Here is a 25,471-nt window from a genome sequence, read left to right on the forward strand (position 1 = left end):
TGTTCCTCAGAAAGATACTTGTAGGCTTCCTCAGTGTTACATAAAGTGCCATTGTACTATTGCCAGCACTGAATATTATCATTCGTTTGCCAATTTCATAAGGAAAACATGGAATGGTTTTTAATGAGAATTTCTTTGCTTATTAGTATACTGAAATTTGTTGATCACTTTCCCCCAGTCAATTAAAATTAGGAGAAAAGTTATTTGAAAACAATATATCAACATTTACTTAGTCGAATTTACTTTTACTAACTATTTTTAGTTTTTGCTATAAATAGAGGTGCTGGATCTTGAGGAATCTAGCATTCCTTTACTTTTACCATAACAGGAGAAACACTTAGAGAATCAAAACAAGATACTATGAGCATTATAGCAAGCAAAGAAACCTATGTTATTTCCTTATCTTTTGAAGTGCCAAGAAAAATTTTTAAATATTTTTTTGGAGAGGACCTCAGAAGAAAATAACTGTCTCCTCATCACCCTTCCTTGGATGTACTTAGTAAATAACTGCGTGTAATCAGTCTCTGTTAGACATCACACATCATTTATAGAATTTGTGTTAATGTTTTGAACTCAGAAGATTTTGCTTGGCAGAAATGCTGTTGTAAGGAAGTGTCAGTGGTCTTTCTTTCTTTTCTTTCTTTCTTTTTTTGTGGTGATGGATTTCAAACCCATGTCCTTCCACATGCTAGACAAGTATTCTTCCACTGAGCTATGTTCCCAGCCAGGAATGGTCATTTTTAAAAACTTTAAAAATTTTGTTTCTTTAAAGTTAGTTAAAAGCAACTTTCCAGCTTTTCAGATAGATCTTATTGTTAAATTTGAATGGATTATATCTATAAAATATAGGGTTCATAGAAAATCCTTTGTAATTTATACATACTTTAAGGATTTTTCAGTATAGCTAATAAATAATGTAGGTAAATGTAGTGTAGGTAATTCTTTTACCTCTCTGTAAAAATGTGTCCTTTTAAAAACTCACTTTGTGACTCTCACAAAGGTTCTAATTTCTTCCAAATATAACGCCTTTATTACACTTTTACCTCCTTTTGTTTTAAGCCTTTCAAGTAAGTAAGGCAATAAGCTCCTTGTTTGTAATGTCCACAGTGATAAATGGGAACTGTTAACCTGTTCTCGCTCTGCCCAGGCATTGGAGGCTTAGTCAGGAGAATAGGAACCTACTGTCTTCTACCTCAGATGTCAACAAGAGGATGCCCCTAAGTGAAAACAAAAACAAGCATTGACTTTTCCTTCCCGTCTTGTAGAAATGGTAGTGTCTCCTAGGGACAAGAATGCATCTTGGTTTTGCTTTTAAAATTTATTACTTCTACTTATCTTCAGGCTGCAAGATTAAAATGATCTGACAGCACTGATAGTTGTGTTAAGTAGTCCTTTTATAAAACTTTGTAGCAGTTACATAAAGACTAATTCAATGCATGAACATCTTAAATACTTTTGAAAAATTTTGACATTAAATATTTTAATACTAAAACTTCAGTTATTCAAAGTGTTTTTAAATATTTATTCTTTCCTATCTTGCTTTTGCTTGCTCATGACTACTCTTGATTTCACCATTCCTAGCTCATAACTACTCCAATCTAGTGATATTTTCTCTTCTGAGTCTTACTTTTTTTTTTGTCAGTTTCTTTTGTTTGGCACTTATCTATGACTTTCCGTTGTTAACTCTCTTCTCTCTTTTCATATCTGTCCTGTTTACTCTGTCTGGATTTTAAGCTCCTTGAAGGCAAAAATTTGTTTCCTTTTACCTTGCCATAATATTTCCTACATAGTAGATAATTAATAAATACTGATTAGTTGATTATAGTAATTAACAGAACTAACCAGAAAATATTTGTTACTATTGATTCTTTTGCAAATATGTATAAAAATTAATATATTTTACCTTAGTGTAATTAATATATTTAAATATTTTAATTACAGATTCTTTCATTTTAGGCTCATTATTCTTAATATCAGCTTTCAATTATAGATCTTTAGATAGGGATACAGACAGCATAAGGAGTCAGGGGATACTTCTCATTCTTGTTCATTGTGCAGAAGTATCTAAAACTACTTAATCATCCAGAAGAACAAATGGTGAAAAAAATTATGATTCTGAGTGGAGATGAAGTGGTAGTGCCATGGAAATACCTTAAGTGACATTCTATTAACAGATAAATGGCAGTACTAAAGACAACAGATACCGTATGTCTTACTTACATTTCACTTTTGTTTTGTTTGTTGTTGAGTGAGTATTTGTTTAGAAGTTCCTAGGATGTATTGATTAAGGTAATAGGTATACCCAGTGATAATTGAATTACAAATTTATTTGAGCTTCCTTTATAAAAGTTTGAATAATAACCCAAGAACAAACATACACATGATGTTTTCTGTTTGATTTAAAAAAATATTTTATTATCTTAAATCCTCAGTGTGTGCCTCCTTTTTTTGTGGTTGGGGGGCATGACTCAAGGTAGAGCGCTTACCTAGTACTCTTCTTGACACCCTAAATTTATCCCCAATATAGCAAAAAAAAAAATCTAATTTTAATTAGCTCTGGGCAGATTAGTTCTAGTTCATCCAAGTTCACACTATAGTATTATTTTTTTTTCTTTGAATTACAAAAGAAATACCTCTTTTGAGTGCTGGATTAAGAAAAAAAATACGTGTTTGAAAAAAACACCTGCCAACAAGGCAATATTTTTTATATTTTAGAACTTAAAATTCTAATCTCTTTAAAATTCATGCTCTCGGAATCAGTTTTTTCTCTCTGCAGTGCTACTTAATGTAGTACTGGTTTATCACAAAATCTCAGACCTAATTCCTTTTAAGTCTAGTCTACTGTTCTTGCACTAACTCGTTGGAACTGTCTAGAGAACAAAATCATTATGGAAGGTATTTTCTCTGTTCTCTGTGTTATTATTATGATGATGTGCATCAAGGAAAGAACTAAATAGATGCTTATTTGCCCCATAAAGATTATGTACTTAGAATAAATTCCCTATATTTCCATTGGAAAGTCACAAAGATCATCAGATTGAATTTCATTGTTGAGTTATTTCATGAATTGTGTTCATGATTTGATAAAAAAAAAAAGAGTCTTGATTGAAAAGTAATTTTTTTCCAGAAATCTCTTATCTCTTGATAGTTGCTAATGATAACGTTTTGGTTGTATTTAGATTAATTTGAAGTTTGGCATCAGAAAACCGGAAGCTCGCACGGGAACTGAGACAGATACCTGTACAGCTTGTGCAGGTACCTTGATCCTTGAGTTTGCTGCTTTAAGTCGATTCACAGGAGCGACAATATTTGAGGTTTGCTTTTCATGGTCTTTGATCTTCTGGGTATTGGGCATAGCTAACTTTATATTTATTTTCTACTGGCTAACTATTAGGATTGCTGTTATTTTAATTAACTTTTTATCTCAATTTTGTTAAAAAAATTTTAATTGTCAAAAACAGGTCATGAGACAGCTACATTAAATACAACTTTGCATTTTATTCATAAACTGTAAAGTAAAATTTTAACTTCTAAGAATATTGTTTAGCTGTATTACATAAATTTAATGGCTCCATGATATAGAAGTCTTATATGAAATTCCATGTTTGTGACTGAACGTTCACTGGGCTCCTAAAGCAATGAAATGTTGTGTGCATCTCTTGATTGACAGCTAATCTGTAAATTTGTTTACTTCAAGGGAAATGTTATTCACTATCTGAAAGATTTAATACCTTCCACATTGCGGTCTAGCTATGTCTGGCATTTTTTAAAAAATAAATTAAGCATTGTGTAAGAGTTGTACAAAGTACCCTCGTTTTCAAATGTATGACTTAGGTGAATTTTTAAAATTTCAACAGATGGTGCACATCGTAAGACCAGAAATAGGGAATATATACCAACATTTAAAATATTGAATCTGAATAAAAAAATAAAACAAGCAAAATGGTTTTTGTGTGTATGTATGTCTATATGTTCAAATGTCTTGAGAACAGATTTACCATGTTCAATTGGTTAATCTTTTAAATTTCTATCCTATACCTTACTGACTAATATTTTCCCTTTATAACAATGTAGGTATTTTGCATACTTTTTAACATGAACTACAACCTCTCTGTTATATCAGTGCAGTTTTGGTGAGGAAATGGGGCTCAAAGAGGGACAAGAGGCCTGCACAGCTAGTGGATGCATGGGTAGAGCTGGAGTTAGGATCCAGATCTTTCTGAACTCAGACCTCACATACTTTCTGCTGGGATGTTTTGCATGTTTTTTAAAGTAAATCTGTTGAAAGTCATGATTTTTTAAAATTTCTTGAATATATAGTAATTTATTTTCAGGGAAGCAACCTGATGTAGTTGACATAGCCTTGATATATTAGAGAGTTGGTAAACTACAGTCTGTGAGCCAAATCCAGCCACTGCCTTTTTTTAAAATAAGTTTTACTGGAATACAACCATGCTCAATTACTTATTTTTGTTTATGACTACTTTGTGCCACAGTGAGTTGAGAAACTGTGACCATTTACAATGTAACTCAGATGCCTAAAATATTTACTTTCTGGCCCTTGTCAGAAAAAGTCTTATTCTAGTATATGAAGAGAACTGAATTCTTACATTAGTTGACCTGTAATTAAATTTTAAACTTTAGTTAAATCTTTAATTTCACTTGTCCTGGTTTTTTTTGGCTGTAAAATAAGAATAAGGAGGGAAATGTAGTCTGTAACAAGGTTTCTGGCTCTGAAATTCTGTTATTTAATTAAAGTTGTAAACTGCTTTGTTTAAAAACAAAGGTTTTCATGAATGCAGAATTAAAAACAATTTTATACTCTATTTTTAAACTTACAAGTGAAAATTTGGTTTAATGATTTTTTTCTTTTAAAGTAGTATTTCTACAGTGCTAAATATTTTCATGCATTGAAATTTATAAACTTGCATAACATTTTTATTATCCAAAGTCAAGGATTTGGTCAGAAATCCTTTAAATTTAGTGTGTAATAGATAAAAATAAATGAATAAAAGAAAAAGTTACCATCAGGTTATAAGTTTGGTATTTCCAAATAAATATTTAATAGCCTACTTGATTTACCAACTTTTCACTTACAAAATTGCATGTCATTTAAAAACTAAGATCTGCCAGGCACCGTTGGCTTACACCTGTAATCCTACTTGAGAGACTGAGCTTGGGAGGATTGTGGGGCAAAAAGTGCAGGAGATCCCCGTCTCAGCCAATAGCTGGGCACGGTGGCCTGAGATTAGGAGACTTGTAGTTACAGGCCAGCCCAGGCAAAAAATAGTTTGTGATACTCTTTCTCAATAGAAAAAAGCTGGGTGCATAGCATATGCCTGTTGCCCAGCTATAGCAGGAAGTCTAAAATAAGGGGATCACAGTCTAGGCCAACCTGGGTAAAGAAATAGAACAAAAAGATTGTGGGCATGGCTCAAGTGGTAAAACACCTGCTTAGCAAGTGCTAAGTACTGCTTTTCGGAGTACTGGATGTTGAACTTAGGGGCTTGCGCATGCCAGGCAGGCGCTTTACCAGTACTGGGGTTTGAACTCTGAGCTTTCATGCTTGCTAGGCTGGCATTTTACCACTTGAGCCACTCTACCAGCCCTTTTGGTGTTGGTTATTTTTGAGATAGGGTCTTACTTTAAGCCTAGGCTGGCCTGGACCACGATCTGATCCTCTAAATTTGTGCTTTCCCTCCTAGCTGGGATGAAAGAAGTGCACCTCCACATCCAGCCATTGGTTGGGATGGAGTCTCATGAACTTTTTGCCAGGGCTATCCCGGGACTGCCATCCTCCATACCCAACTAAAATGATTTGCTTCAAAGATAGCGTACCAACTTGAAATTCTCTTCCGGTTTTCTAAATAAGTTCTAAGGAGATTTTTACTTTGCATTTCACTAATAGAAATTACTTTAACAAGTACACTTAATTATGTCCACAATTAATGTAATGTAATAATACATGTGTGTGAATGTGAACCTGTATTACAAGAGTAGGTGAACATAGATGGTTTTCAAGGGAGATCACTCACACTAAATAGCATTTTTGGAGTCCTTCTTAGACTGGCTGAAAAAGAGCCAAGATATGACTTTAAGGAAATTTATATTAGAAGTGGTCATTTTAAGAATATTTCTTAATTCTTAAAATATCCTCTGGGGCTTTAATTTGTTTGTTTCCTTTCTGCCAGGCATACAGTTCTTCAAGTATGCTTTTCTTTTTTAATTATAGGAATATGCAAGGAAAGCTCTTGATTTTCTCTGGGAAAAAAGACAGCGAAGTAGTAATTTAGTGGGTGTGACGATCAATATTCATACTGGAGATTGGGTACGAAAAGGTATGTAAATTGGGTTTTTGAAATCAAACCTTTGCTTTCTCAGAATGGTTGGAAATTTAAAAAAAATCTTTGGAATAGTATTCTGCTTGATGCCTTGGTCTGTATAGCATTACAGGTGTAAGATAATTTCTTTGGGAGTACTTCAGCCATTTCACATCAAGTTGTCATTTAGTGGGTGGATTTAATGATGGCATCAAAATCCCTATTTTCTTCCTATCTCCAGAAATAAAGTGTAACATAGTAGCCCTATGATGTTGGAGCCATATTGCTGGAGTTCCAGCCATGTGATCTTTGGCAAGTTGTTTGACTTCTGTGCAGCTCATTATACATACCTGTAAAGTGAGGCTATTAATAGTGCTTAGTAGAGTTCTTCTGAGAGGTGATTAGTCCCTGTGAAGTGCTTAGATGGTGGCAGGCATGTGCTGTTCTTACTATGAAGGAGTACTCACTAATGCGATGTTGGTCTCTTTGACGAGTCACTTGACTCTGGGAATCTAGCCTGAGAATGTAATATGAACTATAGAAAATTAATTGTTCCCAACAGTGTTCGTCACATATTTATTGCTAATACTGAGAAAGTCTTACTGACCACCAATAGCAGAATAGCTGATACAATTACTTTACATAGTGTTGTAATATTAAGTTATTAAGATGAATTGATGCAAGAAAATAAACATGTAGCAGTGTTATATGAGCAAATATAATATTGTGTAAAGAGTGTGGTTTTATGTTTTAAAACTCCCTTATAAAATAAGCATTGAGAAATGGAAATATACTACAGTATTCTTAATGAGACTAAAACATTTCTCTATTTTCCAAAACGCTTATTTTGTGTAAGTATAAAATAAAGAACAATTGCCGAATCTAAATAAATAAAAACATATAATTATTAATTTGAACATTATGTAATCATATTGCCTCTGATATTATAAAATTTTTTTCTGATTTTTATCTAAATGGCTCCTGAAAAAGAACCAACTTTAGAATTCTGCAATTAAAAAAATTTTTTTATTGTTGTGCTGGGTTGGTGTACATTGTGACATTTAAAAAAGTTCTTATAGTATATCAAATATATCATACTTGAATTCACCTTCTCCATCATTCTACTTTATCTCTCCCTCCCTCCATTCCTGTAATAGTTTCAACAGGTCTCAGTTTTCCATTTTCATACATGTGTACGCAGTATTTGTACTATATTCATCCCCCTATGGCCTTTCCCCACATTCTCCACCCTGCAGTTTTTTTTAAAACCACTTTGGACTTCAGGTATAAATAAATTAATAGTAATTAATTTTGAATTAATCAGTCATTGACATATGACACAAACCTCTTATCACTGGTCAAGCCCATTTTACTTAGTTTTTTAATAAGCACCGCTAGTGGACCATTCATCACAATAGTGACTTATTTCCCAGCATCCTGCTGTATCTGGGCCTAGATTCCCCCTATCTTTGTAATTCTACACCTCTACATCCTCCCAACTGAAGTAGCCATAATTCTTTTTTGCTGTTGTTGCTGTTGTGTTGTTTCCATGCATATATGTCTTACAACCCAAATTGGTTCATTTCCTCTCGTTCTCTTCATTCCTCCCTAGTTCCCTTCCCATGGTGGCCTCAGCCAGTTTAAGATTTCTATATTCATTTCTATACAAAGAGCACATCAACCACATTCAAGTTTTAGTTTCCTTCCCTTGTCCTTTCCCTCATGTGCACAACCTCCCCTTAGTGTGACCTGCATCCCAAAATATTGCTAATTTGTTTTAGATCTATAATCTGCATATGAATAGTCATAATTCTTACATTGATTTTTGCTTTCCTTTTTATAAAAAAGTGTATTGCATCTGTTTTCATAAAAAGTATATATATATATGTCTATATATTACATATAATGCTTATGGTCTGTGTGACACCTTTGAAATTTATTGAAGTGTTCCTTTTGGTCTAGAACATACTTTTTGTAAAAACTTTGTTCTTAAGAAAAAATTTTTTCTAATTGCTGTATGTAGAATTCTATATTTCAGTTTTCTCAAGTTATATTTTGTTTTTATTAGTGTACACAATGGTACAGAGTAATGGGTTTTGTTATGACATTTTCATAATGTGTATAATGTCCTTTGATCATATTCACCTCTCTGGTACCTTCTCTTATCCTCTGCCCCCTCTCCTTTTTCCCCGCTGAATTCCACATATGAGAGAAAATGTGATACTTGTCTTTGTGAGCCTGGGTTATTTTACTTAATGTGATAATTCCAGTGTCTTCTGTTTTCCTGCACATGACATCATTTCCTTCTTCTTATGACTAGATAAACCTCCATGATGTGTGTGTATGTATACACATGTACATTTTCTTTATCCATTCATCCATTGATTGTTGTGAGCAGTGCATGATAAACAGGGATTTACAGCTATCTGTTCTGTGCTGACTTTGATTACTTTGGGGGTATACTCAGAAGTGGTATAGTTGGATCATATGGGAGTTTTGTTTTTAATCTGAGGAACCTCCATACTGATTTGCACAGTGGTTGGGCTAATTTATATTCCCACCCAGTTATTAAAAATGTGTGAACCCTACTGATTTTCTGTTTGCTTCACCTGTCAAGAATAAAGGTAGATGAAATTTCAACCCTGATCTTTCTATAGTTTTACATATGTATTTGATCCATTGGGTGCATTTGTTTCAGATTGCTTTCTCTTCTTAGTTGAGCCCCTTGTCATTATGAAGTGACTCTCTCCATTTCTAGTACTTTGTCTGAAAGTATATTTTATCTGATAGTAATATATAGCTGCTTCAACTTCATCTTGTATTTATCCCACACATCCTTCCCCATTCTTTTACATCAATTGTTGCAGGTGCTTATGTTACAAAGTGTATTCTTTGTAAAATTTACATATCTTTAAATTAATTTGGTCAGCTTTGTCTTTTAATTGTTGACTTGAGTCTATTTACTATTGATATTTATAGTATATTTAGACTTTTTTATACTATTTTACTGTTATTTCAGTATGTCACACCTTTTCTGTGTTTCTTTTTTAATGGGTTTTTTTGTTTTGTTTTCTTGGCATTACTGGGGATTAAACTCAGGGCCCTGCGCTTGTTAGTGCTTTACTTCTAGCACCAAACCCCGGTCCTTTTGCTTTTAGTTTTTCAGAGAGGGTCTCACTTTTGCCTGGGTGGGCTTCAGACAGCAATCCTTCTACTTCTACCTGTTCAGTAACTGGGATTATAGGCATGTACTTCCACATCTGGCTTGTGTTTGAGATAGGGTCTTGCTAAATTTTTCCCAGGCTGGGCTTCGAACCATGATCCTATTTCAACCTCCTTTTGGGATTTGAGGTGCGATCCATCACACTTGACCCTTAATCCTTTTGTTGTGTTTTGAAAGTGATAGTAAAGTTTATTATGAAAGGAATACACCTTCAATAGACTGAAAGTGGGCCATCTCTAGAGAAATGAGAGTGACCAGTCCTTCTGTTTGAATTGCTACCTGTATCTATGTCCTTAAAACATAAACATTAGCATGCTCTTCTGTCTCTGTGTCTCTCAGCACCACCTTTATACAGTTACGTTGATATTATATCAATATTTAGTTTTTATTGATTAAGAGTTTGTTTTCTCTTTGGTCTTAGTGTTCCCTCCTCCCCTCTGTCTCTCCCACCCCCTCCCCTTCTTCCCTCATACTCTGTCTATTTAAAGAAGACAACTTTATCAAAGTAGTTACTTATACTTCATCACTTATAACATCTGGATTTGTCTCTTAAGTCAACCCTTTGTATCTATGGGTTCTGTTTCCATGGATTCAACCAACTACAGATGGACAAAAAATTCCATCTACACTGAACATGTACAGCCTTCTTTTTTCTTGTCATTATTCCCTGAACAATATAGTATAACAACCATGTACCCTAGTGTGAGAGGGTGTGCATGGGTTATATGCAAATACTGCACCATTTTAGTAAGGAACTTGAGCAACCTTAGATTTTGGTATCACAGGGATAAAAACCAGTTGTCTGCTGATACTCAGGGATGACTGTATTTCATCCCCAACTGTTATCAGCAGTTTTTAATAGCTGTGGGAGCCTTATATGCCTGATAGTTTTATTGTGCTCTCATATTTCAGTGATAGTTTAGCTGTATATAATTTTCAGCTTAACTTATTTCCTTCAAGTTTTGGAAAATATAACTCTGTTGTCCTCTTTTATCCTGTTAAAAAATGTGATACCATTCTTATTTTTAATGCCTTAGTATATGATCAACTCTTTCTTTCTGTAAGATTATATAAATATCAAAGACAAAGAGAGAGCTGGGCACCAGTGGCTTGTACCTGTAATCCTAGCTATTCAGGAGGCAGAGATCAGGAGGATCGCCATTGAAGCCAGCCTGGGCAAACCGTTCCTGATCTCAAAAATACCTATCACAAAAAAGGACTGGTAGAGTGACTCACGTGTGAGGCCCTGAGTTGAAATCCCAGTGCTGCCAAAAAAAAAAAAAAAAAAGAAAGAAATTTCTGAAAATGTTACTTTAGTTTTAGATACAGGTTTTGTTCTCTCTTTTGGTATTCTTTGAGTCCTTTCAATTAAAATCTTTGTTTTTAATTGCTACATATTGGTCTTTCCTTTTTAAAGCTATTTTACCCTTCTTATGTTTTTATCCTTCTTATGTTTATATCCTTACAGTTCCTGTTACCTAAGTCACTATTATTTCTATTTCTGTCTTCCATATATCTGTGCTTTGCTAATACCTTCTTTCAAAGAAGACATTGGTAAACAGTTTTGCACTTTAATTTTTTAAGCAAACTGATGTCAACAAGGGAACTGTTAGTCATATAATAGGGCTAATATTTCTGTAAATGTAACTTTTGCTTTGAGCAGTTTCATGTTCAAACATATTTTTCATTGTTGCTGTTCTAGTACCCTCATTAATACTCTACAGAGGATTTTAAGACTTGGCTAATGAAAGATCATATTTATATGTATCTTCTATAGACAGTGGAGTTGGAGCAGGGATTGATTCATATTATGAGTATCTGCTGAAAGCCTATGTCTTGCTTGGAGATGACAGTTTTCTGGAAAGATTTAACACAGTAAGTTTACCCAATTTTCTGTTTTATAGCCAGTTTCTTCTGAGTCCAGGTTTTGACAGAAACTCAGTTACGTAAGTGACAATCTAAAAATAGTTTGTCTTTAAATGTGTGGCTTTTTTTTTTTTTTTTCATCAGTGTTCTCTGATGATGTTGGACAAGGTCAGGCTAAAAGCCTTCTAGTAAGTGTGAAGCCCTGAGGCCAAACCCTACTACCATGGGAAAAAAGTCCCCAAACCTCCTAAAAAGTTACCGATTGAATACTTTAAAATATCACATATATTATTTAATTATAATAATATTTTCTTGAGGGCTTGGTGTGTGGCTCAAATGGTAGAGTTCTTGCTTGCCTAGCAACCTGTGTTCAATTCCCAGTACCACCAAGGGAAAAAAAAAAAAAAGGGTGAATTAGGACAGACAACTATTTTTGTTGGTTCATTAACACAACTCATCCTGTTTTCAAAGCTGAGAAATACTAGGAGAGAGAAGAAGGTAAAAGAAGTAGAAAAAGAGTTCCTAAGAACATAAAAAGCAGGGATAACAGACCAAGTGGTAACAGCAACTACATGTTAGTTTCAACAGTAGTATGCCCAGAATATCATGTCAGCTGAGAAGGGTCCAAACTTCCTGGTTACAGAAGAAAGCTAATTCTGCAATAGAGAAGCCTACAGCTGTATTCCAAAGAGGCCTAAGCATTGCTGGTCTACTAAAGTGTAACCACGGGCTAGTCCCACAGAAGATGAGGGTGTTCAGATCTGTTCCCCTCAGCACGTCCCATATTAAATATAATCTTTAATTTATGCATTTGTCTTTATTTTCTTTTGAAACAAGACTTTGCTATGTAGCCAAGATTGGCCTCAAAACTGTCAATCCTCTTGCCTCGATCTCCCAAGTACTACTTGGCTTATAGACATGTGCCACCATACCTGGCCTTAGATTCCCTGTTGAACCAGTTTAACATCATACTAGATCTCTTATTTGTATGAGTTATGATTTTGTGTGTGTGTGTATCTGTGGTGTTGGGAATTGACTCAGGACCTTGCATATGTTAGGCAAGTGCTCTACCCTGAGCTACATCCCCAGCCTTTGTATCTGACTTAAAGAATGTAAGGGAATATAATATTTTAGATATATTTCTTCCGTCTAAGATAATTTAAATATTTACATAGTTAGTTGACAGTGAGTTTATTTATGAATGCATAGAAATTGAGGCTTAATCTCTTCACTGTGCTCTCTGATGTGTGTAGAGTGGTAAGTTGTTTCCTTTGCTGACCACATTATTGTGCTCTTTCAGCACTACAATGCCATAATGAGGTACATTAGCCAGCCACCTCTTCTTCTTGATGTGCATATCCACAAGCCAATGCTGAATGCTCGGACTTGGATGGATGCTTTGCTTGCCTTTTTTCCGGGTTTACAGGTATAAAGAGCTCTACTGTCTTAACAGTAATATACATTTATTTTAATTAAACATACTTGTGATCTCTAAAATTAAACAACAAAATGTAGTCACATTCCAAAGTTGTATTATGTATGCATTTCTGTTTAATGATTAGAGATAAAATGAACTCATATAGGTCATTTTGTTGTTGTTGACTTCTAGGTTTTAAAGGGGGATATTAGACCTGCTATTGAGACTCATGAGATGTTATATCAGGTCATTAAAAAGCACAACTTTCTTCCAGAGGTAAGCAAATAATCTTAGAGATGCTCATTTGCATATATACTATAAATTGTTACTTTAAAGGTAGAAAATATCATCTAAAGATATGTTTACCATTTTTCCTGGTATTTATCTTTGATTTTTATAGTATTAGTATGTTTTTGCTTTTCTACATGCATTAAGAGAAATCTAATTTAGGGTAATGTTGATATTGTATTAATTTTATGTAAAGATAATCCCCAATTTAGTGTTTCTCAACCTTTTCTAACCTACCCCATCTCAGAATTCTCATTCTCTCTTTTTTTTATGTGTATGCTGTGCCAGGGACAAAACCCAGGGCCTTGTGTGTGCCAAGTGCTCTGCCACTGAGCTATACCCTCCCCCCCCCCATACAATACTATTTCATTTATCTTTTATATATACCTACCAGCTAGGCAGATCTTGTTTATTTGCCAAAACTTGTTTGATGGAAACTATATGCATTAGCTATACTTTTGCTGGTCACACACACTTCCTGGAAATTTGGAGGAAGTCAAATCTTCATGGTGACAGAAATACTCTTCCATATATATAGTATTAGTAATAAATATTCTTTGTAGATTGACACTATAAAATTTTCTTTTAATTGTTGTGCTAGGGGTACACTGTGACATTTACAAAAGTTCTTATAATAGTTGAATTCACCCCCTCCATTATTTTCCTTTATCCTCCCTTCCCCATTTCTGGAGTAGTTTCAGCAGGTCTCGTTTTTCCATTTACATGCATGTATGTACAATATTGGCACCATATTTACCCTCCTCTACCCTAGCCATACTACCTCCCACCTTGCGCTGGTACTACCCCTCCAACAGGACCTGTTGTACCCTCCTGTTCTTCATTTTTGTAAGAAACAAAATGACATTTTTGTTTGTTTAAGATAGCTATACAGGGAGTTTCCTTGTTTCATTTCTATGTATGTATGTTTTATAATTCGAATAGGTTCATCTCCTCTGTTTTTCTCCTTTCTACCTTAGTCCCCTTATGGTGATTTCAGCAAGTTTAAAAATTCTGTATTCATTCTTGTATAGGAAGTATATCAACCATATTCACCTTGTTAACTTCCTTCTTTTCCCATCTCTCTCTCATAGGTGAACTCCCCTTAGGTGACCTGTTTTTCATAATATTGCTGGTATTTGTATTAGATATATATTCCACATATGAGAAAAAACATGTGGCCTTTGACCTTCTGAACCTGACTAACTTCACTAAAGTTGATGTTCTCTGGTTCGATCCATTTACATGTGAATGACAAAATGTCGTTTTTCTTTGTGGCTGAGTAAAATTCCATTGTGTATAAATACCACATTTTCTTTCTTTTAAATTTTTTTATTATTCATATGTGCATACAATGCTTGGGTCATTTCTCCCCCCTCCCTCCACCCCCTCCCTTACTAGCCCCCCACCCCCTCCCTCTCCCTCCCACCCCCTCAATACCTGGCAGAAACTATTTTGCCCTTATCTCTAATTTTGTTGAAGAGAGAGTGTAAGCAATAATAGGAAGGAACAAGGGTTTTTGCTAGTTGAGATAAGGATAGCTATACAGGGAGTTGACTCACATTAATTTCCTGTGCATGTGTGTTACCTTCTAGGTTAATTCTTTTTGATCTAACCTTTTCTCTAGTTCCTGGTCCCCTTCTCCTATTGGCCTCAGTTGCTTTTAAGGCAACTGCTTTAGTTTCTCTGCATTGAGGGTGACAAATGCTAGCTAGTTTTTTAGGTGTCTTACCTATCCTCATATCTCCCTTGTGTGCTCTCGCTTTTATCTTGTGATCAAAGTCCAATCCCTTTGTTGTGTTTGCCCTTGATCTAATGTCCGCATGTGAGGGAGAACATATGATTTTTGGTCTTTTGGGCCAAGCTAACCTCACTCAGAATGATGTTCTCCAATTCCATCCATTTACCAGCAAATGATAACATTTCGTTCTTCTTCATGGCTGCATAAAATTCCATTGTGTATAGATACCACGTTTTCTTGATTCATTCGTCAGTGGTGGGGCATCTTGGCTGTTTCCATAACTTGGCTATTGTGACTAGTGCTGCAATGCACCTGGGTGTGCAGGTGCCTCTGAAGTAACCTGTGTCACAGTCTTTTGGGTATATCCCCAAGAGTGAATACCACATTTTCTTAATCCATTCATCAGTAGTGGGGCATCTTGGCTGTTTCCATAGCTTAGATCTTGTGAATAATGCTGCAAAGGTTTACATTCCTTTGGGTATATCCCTAGGAGTGGTATTGGTCATGGTGACAAGATTTTAATAGCATACTTAAGGACTTTCCAGAAATGTAACATTATAGCCAGGTGCTGATGGCTCCCACCTATTATCTTAGCTACTTAGGCGGCTGAGAAGGATTGTGAGGATCATGTTTTGAGGTCAGCCCCAGCAAAAAAGTTTGTGAGACCCCCATCTCAACCAGTAGCCAGGTGAGGTGACATGCACCTGTCATCCCAGCTACATGGGAGGCTAAGAGTGGGAGGAGCTCATCCATGCCAGGCAAAAAAGTTCATGAGACCTGATGTCAACTGAGTAAACTGGGCATGGTGGTATGCACCTATCATCACAACAGCAGCAGGAAGCATAAAATAGAATAGTGTTTCAGACTGGTGGGAGCAAAATGTGAGACCCTATCTCAAAAATAACCAGAACATAAAGTGCTGGAGATGTGTCTCAAAGCAATGGAGTAGTTGTCTCATAAGTGTGAAGCCCTGAATTCAAACCTCAGAACCCCCAAAAAGAAAAGTACCATTGCAAATTTCCAAATGTGTGCGTGGCCTTGCTCTGTCTGATTGTTGACTACTCTCTGTGAGATACCCATGGGTCCCACCAACCAAGAGTGCTTCCTGAAGTGTTTATTTCAGAAGGTATAGTTTTATTAGCCCTCAGGCAAATAAGACTTTGCATTGGAGAAAATTTGTATCTGTGATTTTCACTAAGTATATGTATCACAAATGAAGTTTTTTTCCCATAAAAACTTTATTTGCTTTTTCTTTAAAAAAAAAAAAAGAGTTGACTGTTAATAAATAAACCTCAAGTAGACTAATTTTGTTTGTAAGTAATTCCCTTTCTCATTTCAGAGACAGTTTGAGGTCACTATAAAAGAAAACATATGCTAAAATAGAAATATACATACTTGAAAATAGCTAAGAGAATCTATTTTAATTGTTCTCATCACAGACAAGAAAAGATAAGTATGTTAGGTAAAACATACATTAATTAGCTTGATTTAGCCATTCCACAATGTATACATACATGAAAATGTCATGTACATCATAGATAGGTGTTTGTGTGTTTTGTGAACTACAAAAATTTAAAAGGAAATGTGAAAAATAGGAAGTAATAATTAGGAGGATGGTGGAGAGAAGAAAAAATTATACAGTCCGTCAGAATCCATGTATTAGTATTACTAGTTTATAACTTAGTTTTCCTCATTTTCCTAAGACCCAAATGGTTTTTTAAAAAGTAGTCAATGAATTGTGATTTTTGCAATGAAAATCAATGTTTTTTTAGAAGAAAATATTTATATCTTACTTTTACCTGTCTATGATTTAATCTATTTCTGTGAATTATAGAGCTGCTTGTGTATTTTTTTAATCACATCTTAAATCTACTTATATGTTATTTTGTACAGGCATTTACTACAGATTTCAGGGTACATTGGGCTCAACATCCTTTAAGGCCAGAGTTTGCAGAAAGTACCTACTTCTTATATAAAGTAAGATATTTTACTTCTCTTTGCTTTTTGGCCCCCATTCTGTGTTAAACCTCTCACTCCTTTATAATAGAAATTGTTATTTAATGTTATAATGGTTGGATATATCACAGTTTGTATTCATTTAGCTGAGTTACTGAAGTATGCACACTTGACATGTAAATTCTGTGGATTTTCAAAATATTTCTATAAACCTTTCTTTAAAGAGAAGTTTTATATTCTGCAGCTGCTTTCTAAAGCATGTCTCTTCCTTTCAATTGGACAACCTTTTTGGGCATTAGAAATTTAATCTAAAGGCTAAGGTTTACCAGTTCAATGATTTATTTAAGTGATTCAGATCTTGGTTCTGTTCTAACATGCATTCCAGTGACTAGTATGGTACCTGGCATTGAGTAGGTACTCAATAAATATTTGATAAATGGATGGGTATGTGGTAGTATGTAAGCTATATATGTATACATATATTCTCCTTTTTAATAGGCTACAGGAGATCCTTACTACCTTGAAGTAGGGAAAACACTTATTGAAAATTTAAATAAATACGCTAGAGTGCCTTGTGGATTTGCTGCCATGAAGGATGTCCGTACTGGAAGTCATGAAGACAGGTAAAACAATCACTAACATCCCCTTTCCTCAGAGTAGCTCTGATACAGCACAAAATACAGCTATTTGTTAGGATTCAGGTAACTCAGTGTATTTACAAAGGGCATTTGTGTGTGTGTGTGTGTATGTGTATGTGTATGTGTAACTCTCTTGAGTAGACTTTAAATTTTTTGAAAAGTTTGCTTTTATCCTAGTGCTTGCTGTGTAGTAAGTGCTCAAATGATTTTAACTCGATGAGTGAGTGATTGTTGTGTGTATCAGAACCTTGCTGTTAGGAGTATTATAAATGTGTTTCCCTGCCTTTGGTAAGTGTTTTTTTTTTTTTTGGCGCCCCCTTTTGCTTCCCATGCATGTGCTCTACCACTTGAGACACACACCCAGCACTTTTTTGCTTTTAGGTATTTTTAGGTAGGGTCTTGAGTTTTTCCCCTAGCTAGCATGTAGCCTCGTGCATAGCTGGGAATACAACTGTGAAACACCATGCATGGCTTGTTTATTGAGATGGGGGTCTTGCTAACTTTTTTCCTGGGCTGGCCTTGAACTGTGATTCTTCCCATCTCCATCTCTGATTATCTGGGATTACAGGTGTGAGCCATCATGCCTGGTGGTAATAGCTTTTAAATACTGTGTAAGTGTTAGAAACAACAAGACAATAATGAAAGATCTGGATTATGAAGCACATCAGTCAAGATGGACAGGTTAGAAGATGAAAGAAGTTTCCAGAAGAGGGACTAAAGGCATGAGAGATAGAGCACTCATCATCTACTAGTAGGGTTGTCCCCCAGTCCTTCACTCAGAATATTTAAATAACGGTAATCTAGGCTTAGAGCCCCCTTCTCTGACCATAATCCATGAGCAATGGTGCTCTTCTGCAAGGAGGCATATAGATAACAAGAAAGGAAAGCAGATTCCCTGTGTGTTTGTCTGTAACATTTATTGACAGTTTACTGCACTCTAGGCATTCTCCTAAGCACTCATTTGATCCTTACAACAACCCTTTGCAGTGTAATTCCATAGTAATCATTTTAAAGATAAAGAACTCAAGAGGAGAAATTCAGGAACTTGTTCAAGGTCACACTGTAAGGTTAGATCAAAGTTATAATCAAAGTACATTGTCTTTTGATAGTCATGTTATATTGGCAATTCCTTCAAAGAACAGCAATGAAGCACCTACAATATGCCAGGCACTGCACTTAGGTCTGAGAGCAGAAAGATAAATTAGAACCAGTCCCTCTGTCCCATGACTTGTAGTTAGTGAGAAGGGTCATTGCATAAAGAAATAACTGCAACCATGTGGTATGTGCTGTAGAAGAATGGTAACAGAATTTAACGTCCTACTTTTCTACCCCCAACCAAGTATTCTTTTTTGACATTTTTTTCTGGACCTCTGACCACTGCTTTTATTCCATTCTGATTTTATTTCAGGGTATAGAATATCTCTTAAAATATGTCCACGTGTAGAGCACTTAACCTAGTATGTGAAGGCCTGAGTTTGATCCCTTGCCCCACAAAAAGAAAACAAAAATTACATGCAGCAGCACTGTAACCATCCGGACTCAGGGAAGGTGTTAATCGGGCAGGTTTATGCCTTCTAGCTAAATGAGGGCCTTTGCTTCACTAGCTCACCATGCCTCATGGGCGATTTTACCTCTCACCTGAGAACCACTGATCTTCATGATACTGCGTTATTTGTGTGTGTTAGATTTGTTACCAGATTTCTTGTGGCCACTCACAGTGAGCTTGTGGCTGACTCCAACTACTTAACTATAGCCTGTTGACAAATTGATACTCTCCACTATACTCTTGAGCAGATTACTTTTGTTTTATTTTAGTGAAAACTGAGAAGGACTTTATCTTTATCCCAGGAAAATTCCATTTGTTGATTTTACTTTCACTTCTAGATTAAAAGGAGAGATTGAGTATCATCTCAGTAATCTTAGTCCCTTAGCTAAACTACCAGTGTTCAGTGATCTGCAGTTTGGAAAAATAACATTCATATTTTTTCATCCAAATTACCAGAAGAATTTTGGATAGGACCGTGACCAGTGTTTCATGGCATGACATTTGAGAACATTCAGGGACAGGCTGTTTGCTTTTGGGTGCTTATTCCCTACAGATCTAGCTTACCAGCATACACTCAAGCGCACACAGCACGTGTATACACACACACAGTTTTCAAAAGAAAAATATTTTCCTAATTATTTATGATTACAGAAAAAAATTAAATGGTTACAAAAAAGTTTGGAGATCTTTTTAAAGACTCCTCTACATGCCTAACTGGTTAACAATTTGATACTCTTTCAGACATTTTTAATGTCTGTATGTTGAATATATGTTTATTATTTTTAAGTACAAATTGAATCTTATGATGTACTCAACTTGGTAACTTTATCCAATTCATATTTTAGTGATTTTACCATGTCTTAACTCTTTTTTAGATACTTACAAATCATGTTTTATTATCAGTTCTCAAATTTGCCAAATATCAGTATCCTGCTCATTGGAGTGAGTTCTCAAAATAACATTTGCTCATGGTGACAACTGTCAGTCTTTCAGAAAAGGCTAGCCTATGATAAGTATGTTGCAAGTTGACAGGAAAGTTTTTTGTCTGTTCTAACAAGGTCAACATTCAAAATGGGACAGAAAAGTTTTAAAACTTTACAGGCAAATTTTTGTTCCAAAATTTTAAAAAAGCAATTAAATGTGAATGTTGACTTGATCTCATACATATGCCAGGTGCTATGCTAAATTATTAACATATAGTGTCTTATCTAGTTTTTACAGGAATGTTATGAGTGTATTGCTATGTATTACTATTACAGAACACTAAACTGTGGCCACAGTTCTTCCATAATATCCTAGTGATCAGAGAGCCAGTTAGTGACAGATCCTTCTGTTTCCAAACCCATGTGCTTTACTGCTGTAGTCTACTGCCTGTCCAGCTCATTCTTTAGCAGTGCTCTTTACACTTGCATTCAATTTAGCAAACATTTATTGAGTGCCTACTATTGCCAGAAATTGTGCTTGGCCAGAGGTGTGATATTATGCAGTCTGGCAAGTAAATTGCAAGTTATTTATTACTGCAAAAACCTCGGATGCATTGCTTCTTGGCCTTTTGGCTAAGATTAAGTGCGCACACTGTGGATAATTTGGGAAGTAGTAATTTCCATTAAATTTGATATTACTGTAACTCCATCTACCAGTTATGCTCTTATCCTGACACTTAATTTTACTTAAATTTTCTTTAAAATGTTATTTTAACATTAAATCATGTTTAAAGGCACATGTACTTTTACACATTCCCCGTCACTTCTCCATGTTTTCTCTTTATAGTTTGAAAAAATATAAATATTTACAAAGACTTTGTGTTGTATATTTTTTATGTAACTGTAAATGATTACCTTTAAAGCCTTCTTAATTTATCACTTGATGGCTACATCATAAATGTCATCAAAGTTGTATGACTTTATCTAGCTCTGTTAATACTAGTTGAAGATTCATCTAATAAAATTCATCTGGGTTAACTCTGCTGTAGATTCTCTATAGAACAAGTAGAGAGCTTTCCCTTATTGGAAGGCCTGTAGAAAAATCTTGTCTGCAAAGCTGACAAGATTTAATGTACCTGTACCATTTTAATGTACCTGTAGGCAGCTCCTCTGGTCTTTGTTATTCCCTTGTGATACACTTGGGGTCACTGGAGGATTGATAAATTCTGTAGATCTCTGGACATCTAAGTTGGTATAGGCATAGTTACTGACATTTAGAAGCTTTTAATGTTCTCATATTTATTTGTGAATTTTCATTTTAGAATGGATTCCTTCTTCTTGGCTGAAATGTTTAAATATCTTTACCTACTATTTGCTGATAAAGAAGACATTATTTTTGACATAGAAGATTACATCTTTACAACAGAAGCTCATCTGTTACCTCTTTGGTTGTCTACTACAAATCAAAGCATCTCTAAGAAGAACACAGTGAGTTTTTAAATTAAATGTCTTATCCTATTTTTCACTACTGTTGGTTTTATTGTTCCAAGCAAAAAGTACTCCATAACTAGAATTCCATAAATATGTGTCTTATGGGAGAAAAAATATATACAATGTTTTCTTATTCTTTTCTTGCATCCTATATACACTCTTGTATCATTAAACATTGCCTTTTAAACCATAATGTTAAGTAAAATGGCTATTCTTTTTTTTTTTTTTTAAATTTTTTTTTCTTTTATTATTCACATGTGCATACAAGGCTTGGGTCATTTCTCCCCCCTGCCCCCACCCCCTCCCTTACCACCCACTCCACCCCTTCCCTCTCCTCCCCACCCCCTCGATACCCAGCAGAAACTATTTTGCCCTTATTTCTAATTTTGTTGTAGAGAGAGTATAAGCAATAATAAGAAGGACCAAGGGTTTTTGCTAGTTGAGATAAGGATAACTATACAGGGCATTGACTCACATTGATTTCCTGTGTGTGTGTGTTACCTTCTAGGTTAATTCTTTTTGATCTAACCTTTTCTCTAGTTCCTGGTCCCCTTCTCCTATTGGCCTCAGTTGCTTTTAAGGTATCTGCTTTAGTTTCTCTGCGTTAAGGGCAACAAATGCTAGCTAATTTTTTAGGTGTCTTGCCTATCCTCACCCCTCCCTTGTATGCTCTCGCTTTTATCATGTGCTCATAGTCCAATCTAAAATGGCTATTCTTAATGTACCTAAAATTTTCTGTTTTGTAGACCTCAGAATATACAGAGCTGGATGACAGTAATTTTGACTGGACTTGTCCCAATACTCAGATCCTCTTCCCTCATGATCCATTGTATGCTCAGCGTATTCGTGAACCCTTGAAAAACGTGGTGGATAAGAGCTGCCCTAGAGGCATCGTCAGAGTGTAAGATGTATTATTTTGTATTTGTTAATTTCAAGTATAACTCTTAGTAAATGAGAGAAAGCTTAAGGAACATGTAACAGCAGTCAAGAAGACTTTCACTTAGACCAAAGAAATTGAGGTATGTAGTTATTACTGATTCAAAATTACTAATAGGCCAGGCACAGTGGCTTATGCCTGTAATCCTAGCTACATGGGAAGCAGAACTCTGGAGTACCACAGTTCAAGGCCAACCTCCCCCATCCACCACCAGTACAAACCATGAGACCCTGCCTCAACAAAAAAGTCAGGCATGGTGGTCATGTCTAGATCCCATCTATTTGGGAGGTGCAGATTGGGAAGATCATTATTCAAGGCCAGCTCAGGCAAAAAGTTAGTGAGAACTCTTCTCAACAAAACAAGCCTGTGATCTCAGCAATGTGAGAGGCATAGGTAGGAGGAACACGGTCGAGGCAGGCCCTGGCAAAAAACTCAAGACCGTGTCTGCAAAGTAACTAAAGCAGAAAGGGCTGGGGATGTGGTTCAAGTGCACCTGCATAGCAGATGCAAGGTCCTGAGTTCAAACTCCAGAACTGCAAAAATTGTAAAAAAGAAAATATTAAAAAGAGAGTGAGATAAGAAAGGGTAATAGAGGGGCTCAGTTGATAAAAGCACATTATATGCATGTATGGAAGTATCACAATTAAACCTCTTTGTATAGTTAATATATGCTAATGAAAATAAAGAAATAAAAAAAAAAGTGGTAGAGTGCTCCAGTGGCCAAGTGCTTACCTGGCTTGCACAATGCCGGGGTTCGCAATTGTCAGTCATGCAGGAATGAATGGATAAAAAATTTAAGTGAGCAGTATTAACAATACTGATATCAGTATTGTTTTACTTTTAAAATATTGGGAGAAAAATTAACAAATTCCCAGGCAAACCTGTTCTGGACCTTAAAATAGTTACTATCCTGTGACTAGTGCTGCTTACATAGATGATATACATTGCTTTTGTAACTGGACAGCCATACCAGTTAGTAATAAATTATATGTAGGAAAATAACTTTCCAGTTGTTCCAGTTTTAATAATACTAAAGTGAGCATTTTTACTGTTTTTATTTTTCACTAGTTCTGATTTGTCATTTTTTAAGCCTTGCCTATAATTACTTTTAGCAGAGAGGAGAGTTTCAGGAGTGGAGCAAAACCCCCTCTGAGAGCCAGAGATTTCATGGCCACTAATCCTGAGCATTTAGAAATCCTGAAGAAGATGGGGGTGAGTTTGATTCACCTCAAAGATGGGAGAGTCCAGTTGGTCCAACATGCAATCCAAGTAAGACATTGCTACACTAACCAGATATTGTCTCTTCTCTGCCCTTTTTGCTCTCCTAAGCCTTAATAAGATAATGGCATTTGACTTTTTTACAACACAGCTTAGAGAATCAGAATTTTAGCACTTGGAATTATTTTTTGAGTTAAATCAGGTTGGGTAAATTATGTTAATAGTCAAATATAGGACTCATCTAAAATTTCTGTTTCTCCCATTTTCCATTATTGATTTTATTTAGAGTATAACTTCAAAAGTTAATGATTAGTTTTAATATTTATATTTTGATGAACACAATGGTTCAAGCCTATCTATAATCCATGCTACTCAGGAGGCAGAGATTAGAAGGATCGTGGTTTGAGGCCAGCCCAGGCAAAAAGTTTGTGAGACCCCCTCTCAGCAAATGGCTTGGTGCAGTGGTACATGGCCATCATTCCAGCTATGTGAGGAAGTACAAGTAGGAGTATTGTGGTCCAGGCATAAAGCAAGACCCTGTCTCAAAAATAACCAAAGCAAAGGGCTGGGGGGCGTAGCTCAAGTGGTAGAGTGCCTGCCTACCAAGCATGTGGCCCTGGGTTCAAATCCCAGGACTGTCACATTATTTTAGTTTCCAAAGAGCTACTGAATCTAAGTATTTATTTACCATAAAAATCAAAACTTGCATGTACTTATGCCTAGGAGAGATAACATGCCATTCTGGAAAGTTTTTATTGACTTTTAAAGTTTTCATCACATGAGACCTTTAAATTACTTACCTTCTGTTAGCACATTGGGTTTGAGAAAATGATGCAGTGTGCTGAATCACTTCACCTAAAACCATATTCACATAGCCCTTAATCTCAAATTCCTTTTGACAGCTCCACCTTCCCTCAGATTTCTTTCTATATTCTCGCCACATCCATCCTTCATTGAAGGGTGTTCCTTCTTGCTTGTACTTTACTTGGTCACCCTACTAGTGAAGGTGGCATTGCTAATGCTTTCATTAAGGCCACCAATGGAGTCATTGTGACCATGTGGACTCACTCTGACCATGATTTACTTTTCTGTAGTTGTTGACTGGCCCCTTTTAAAACACCATCCTTTCTTGGCTTCCAACAAGATAGTTCTTTTTTTCTTCTCTGTTCACTGCTTCATAGATTCCTTTGGTAGCTCTCCTTCCCTGGCATACTTACTCTATAGCACTATCAAAGAATCAGGATATTTTTTTCTCATTATGCTTTTCTTCAACAGTCTTCCCTATTCCTACAAACCTAGATGACTTGTTAGACGAATGTATGTAAATCTGATTCCTAACTTGAATTCTAAACCTAATGTTATGTGCATATAAATGTATATGCACATCCACATCCACACACACACATTTTTTATTTTGTTTTTTGGCTGTACTGGGGTTTGAATTTAGGGCTTTGCACTTGTTAGGCAGGTTCTTTACCACTTCAGACATACCCCTACCCCTTGCTATATATTTTTGCATCTCAGTCTCAATCTGTCCATACTTGCATTATCCCTTGCTATCTTCACCTCAACCCATCTTTTCTTCTTTTGTACTCCATATCAGTAAACCTTACTGTCATTCTCTAACTCATCATCAATGAGAGAAATTTCGGGAAAAACTTAGTCTCTCAGCTCCTCTCTTTCCTCCACCTCCCATCAAGTCCTGTTGGTTTTTCTTATACAGTGCAAAGAAACCATCTTCTTTTTTCTGTGATAGGCATTCTTCAACTTTTCCTTTGTTAATTCTCAAAACTTAATTCAAATTTTACTTTTAATCCTCAGATAAACACAGCAGAATCAACTATTTCCTTGTTTAAGGTCCTGTTCCACTTTCTCACTTGAGAATTTTTAACGTAATTAACTTTACATGA

At 35.5% G+C, this 25,471-nt stretch overlaps 1 protein-coding gene and 1 non-coding gene across 9 annotated transcripts in view; both read left to right on the forward strand.

The window, feature by feature from the left end:
* The window catches only part of Edem3 (ER degradation enhancing alpha-mannosidase like protein 3), a 68,648-nt gene that overhangs the window by 25,275 nt on the left and 17,902 nt on the right, over positions 1-25,471 (forward strand). For 3 of the 8 annotated variants that reach the window (XM_074047258.1, XM_020177078.2, XM_074047264.1), the window contains 10 exons: positions 3,180-3,314; positions 6,233-6,338; positions 11,321-11,418; positions 12,710-12,835; positions 13,019-13,102; positions 16,746-16,829; positions 17,307-17,431; positions 21,238-21,403; positions 22,153-22,307; positions 23,456-23,612. In XM_074047258.1, coding sequence (XP_073903359.1) covers positions 3,180-3,314; positions 6,233-6,338; positions 11,321-11,418; positions 12,710-12,835; positions 13,019-13,102; positions 16,746-16,829; positions 17,307-17,431; positions 21,238-21,403; positions 22,153-22,307; positions 23,456-23,612 — 1,236 coding nt within the window. The remainder of the gene's footprint in view (positions 1-3,179; positions 3,315-6,232; positions 6,339-11,320; positions 11,419-12,709; positions 12,836-13,018; positions 13,103-16,745; positions 16,830-17,306; positions 17,432-21,237; positions 21,404-22,152; positions 22,308-23,455; positions 23,613-25,471) is intronic. The other 5 variants (XM_074047260.1, XM_074047262.1, XM_074047259.1 and 2 more) reach the window with 3 other exon arrangements.
* Positions 24,130-24,202, forward strand: Trnag-acc (transfer RNA glycine (anticodon ACC)). Its single transcript has one exon. It is a non-coding gene; the product is annotated as a tRNA-Gly (tRNA).

Source organism: Castor canadensis, chromosome 11 (genome assembly GCF_047511655.1).
Source record: "Castor canadensis chromosome 11, mCasCan1.hap1v2, whole genome shotgun sequence".
NCBI lineage: Eukaryota > Metazoa > Chordata > Mammalia > Rodentia > Castoridae > Castor > Castor canadensis.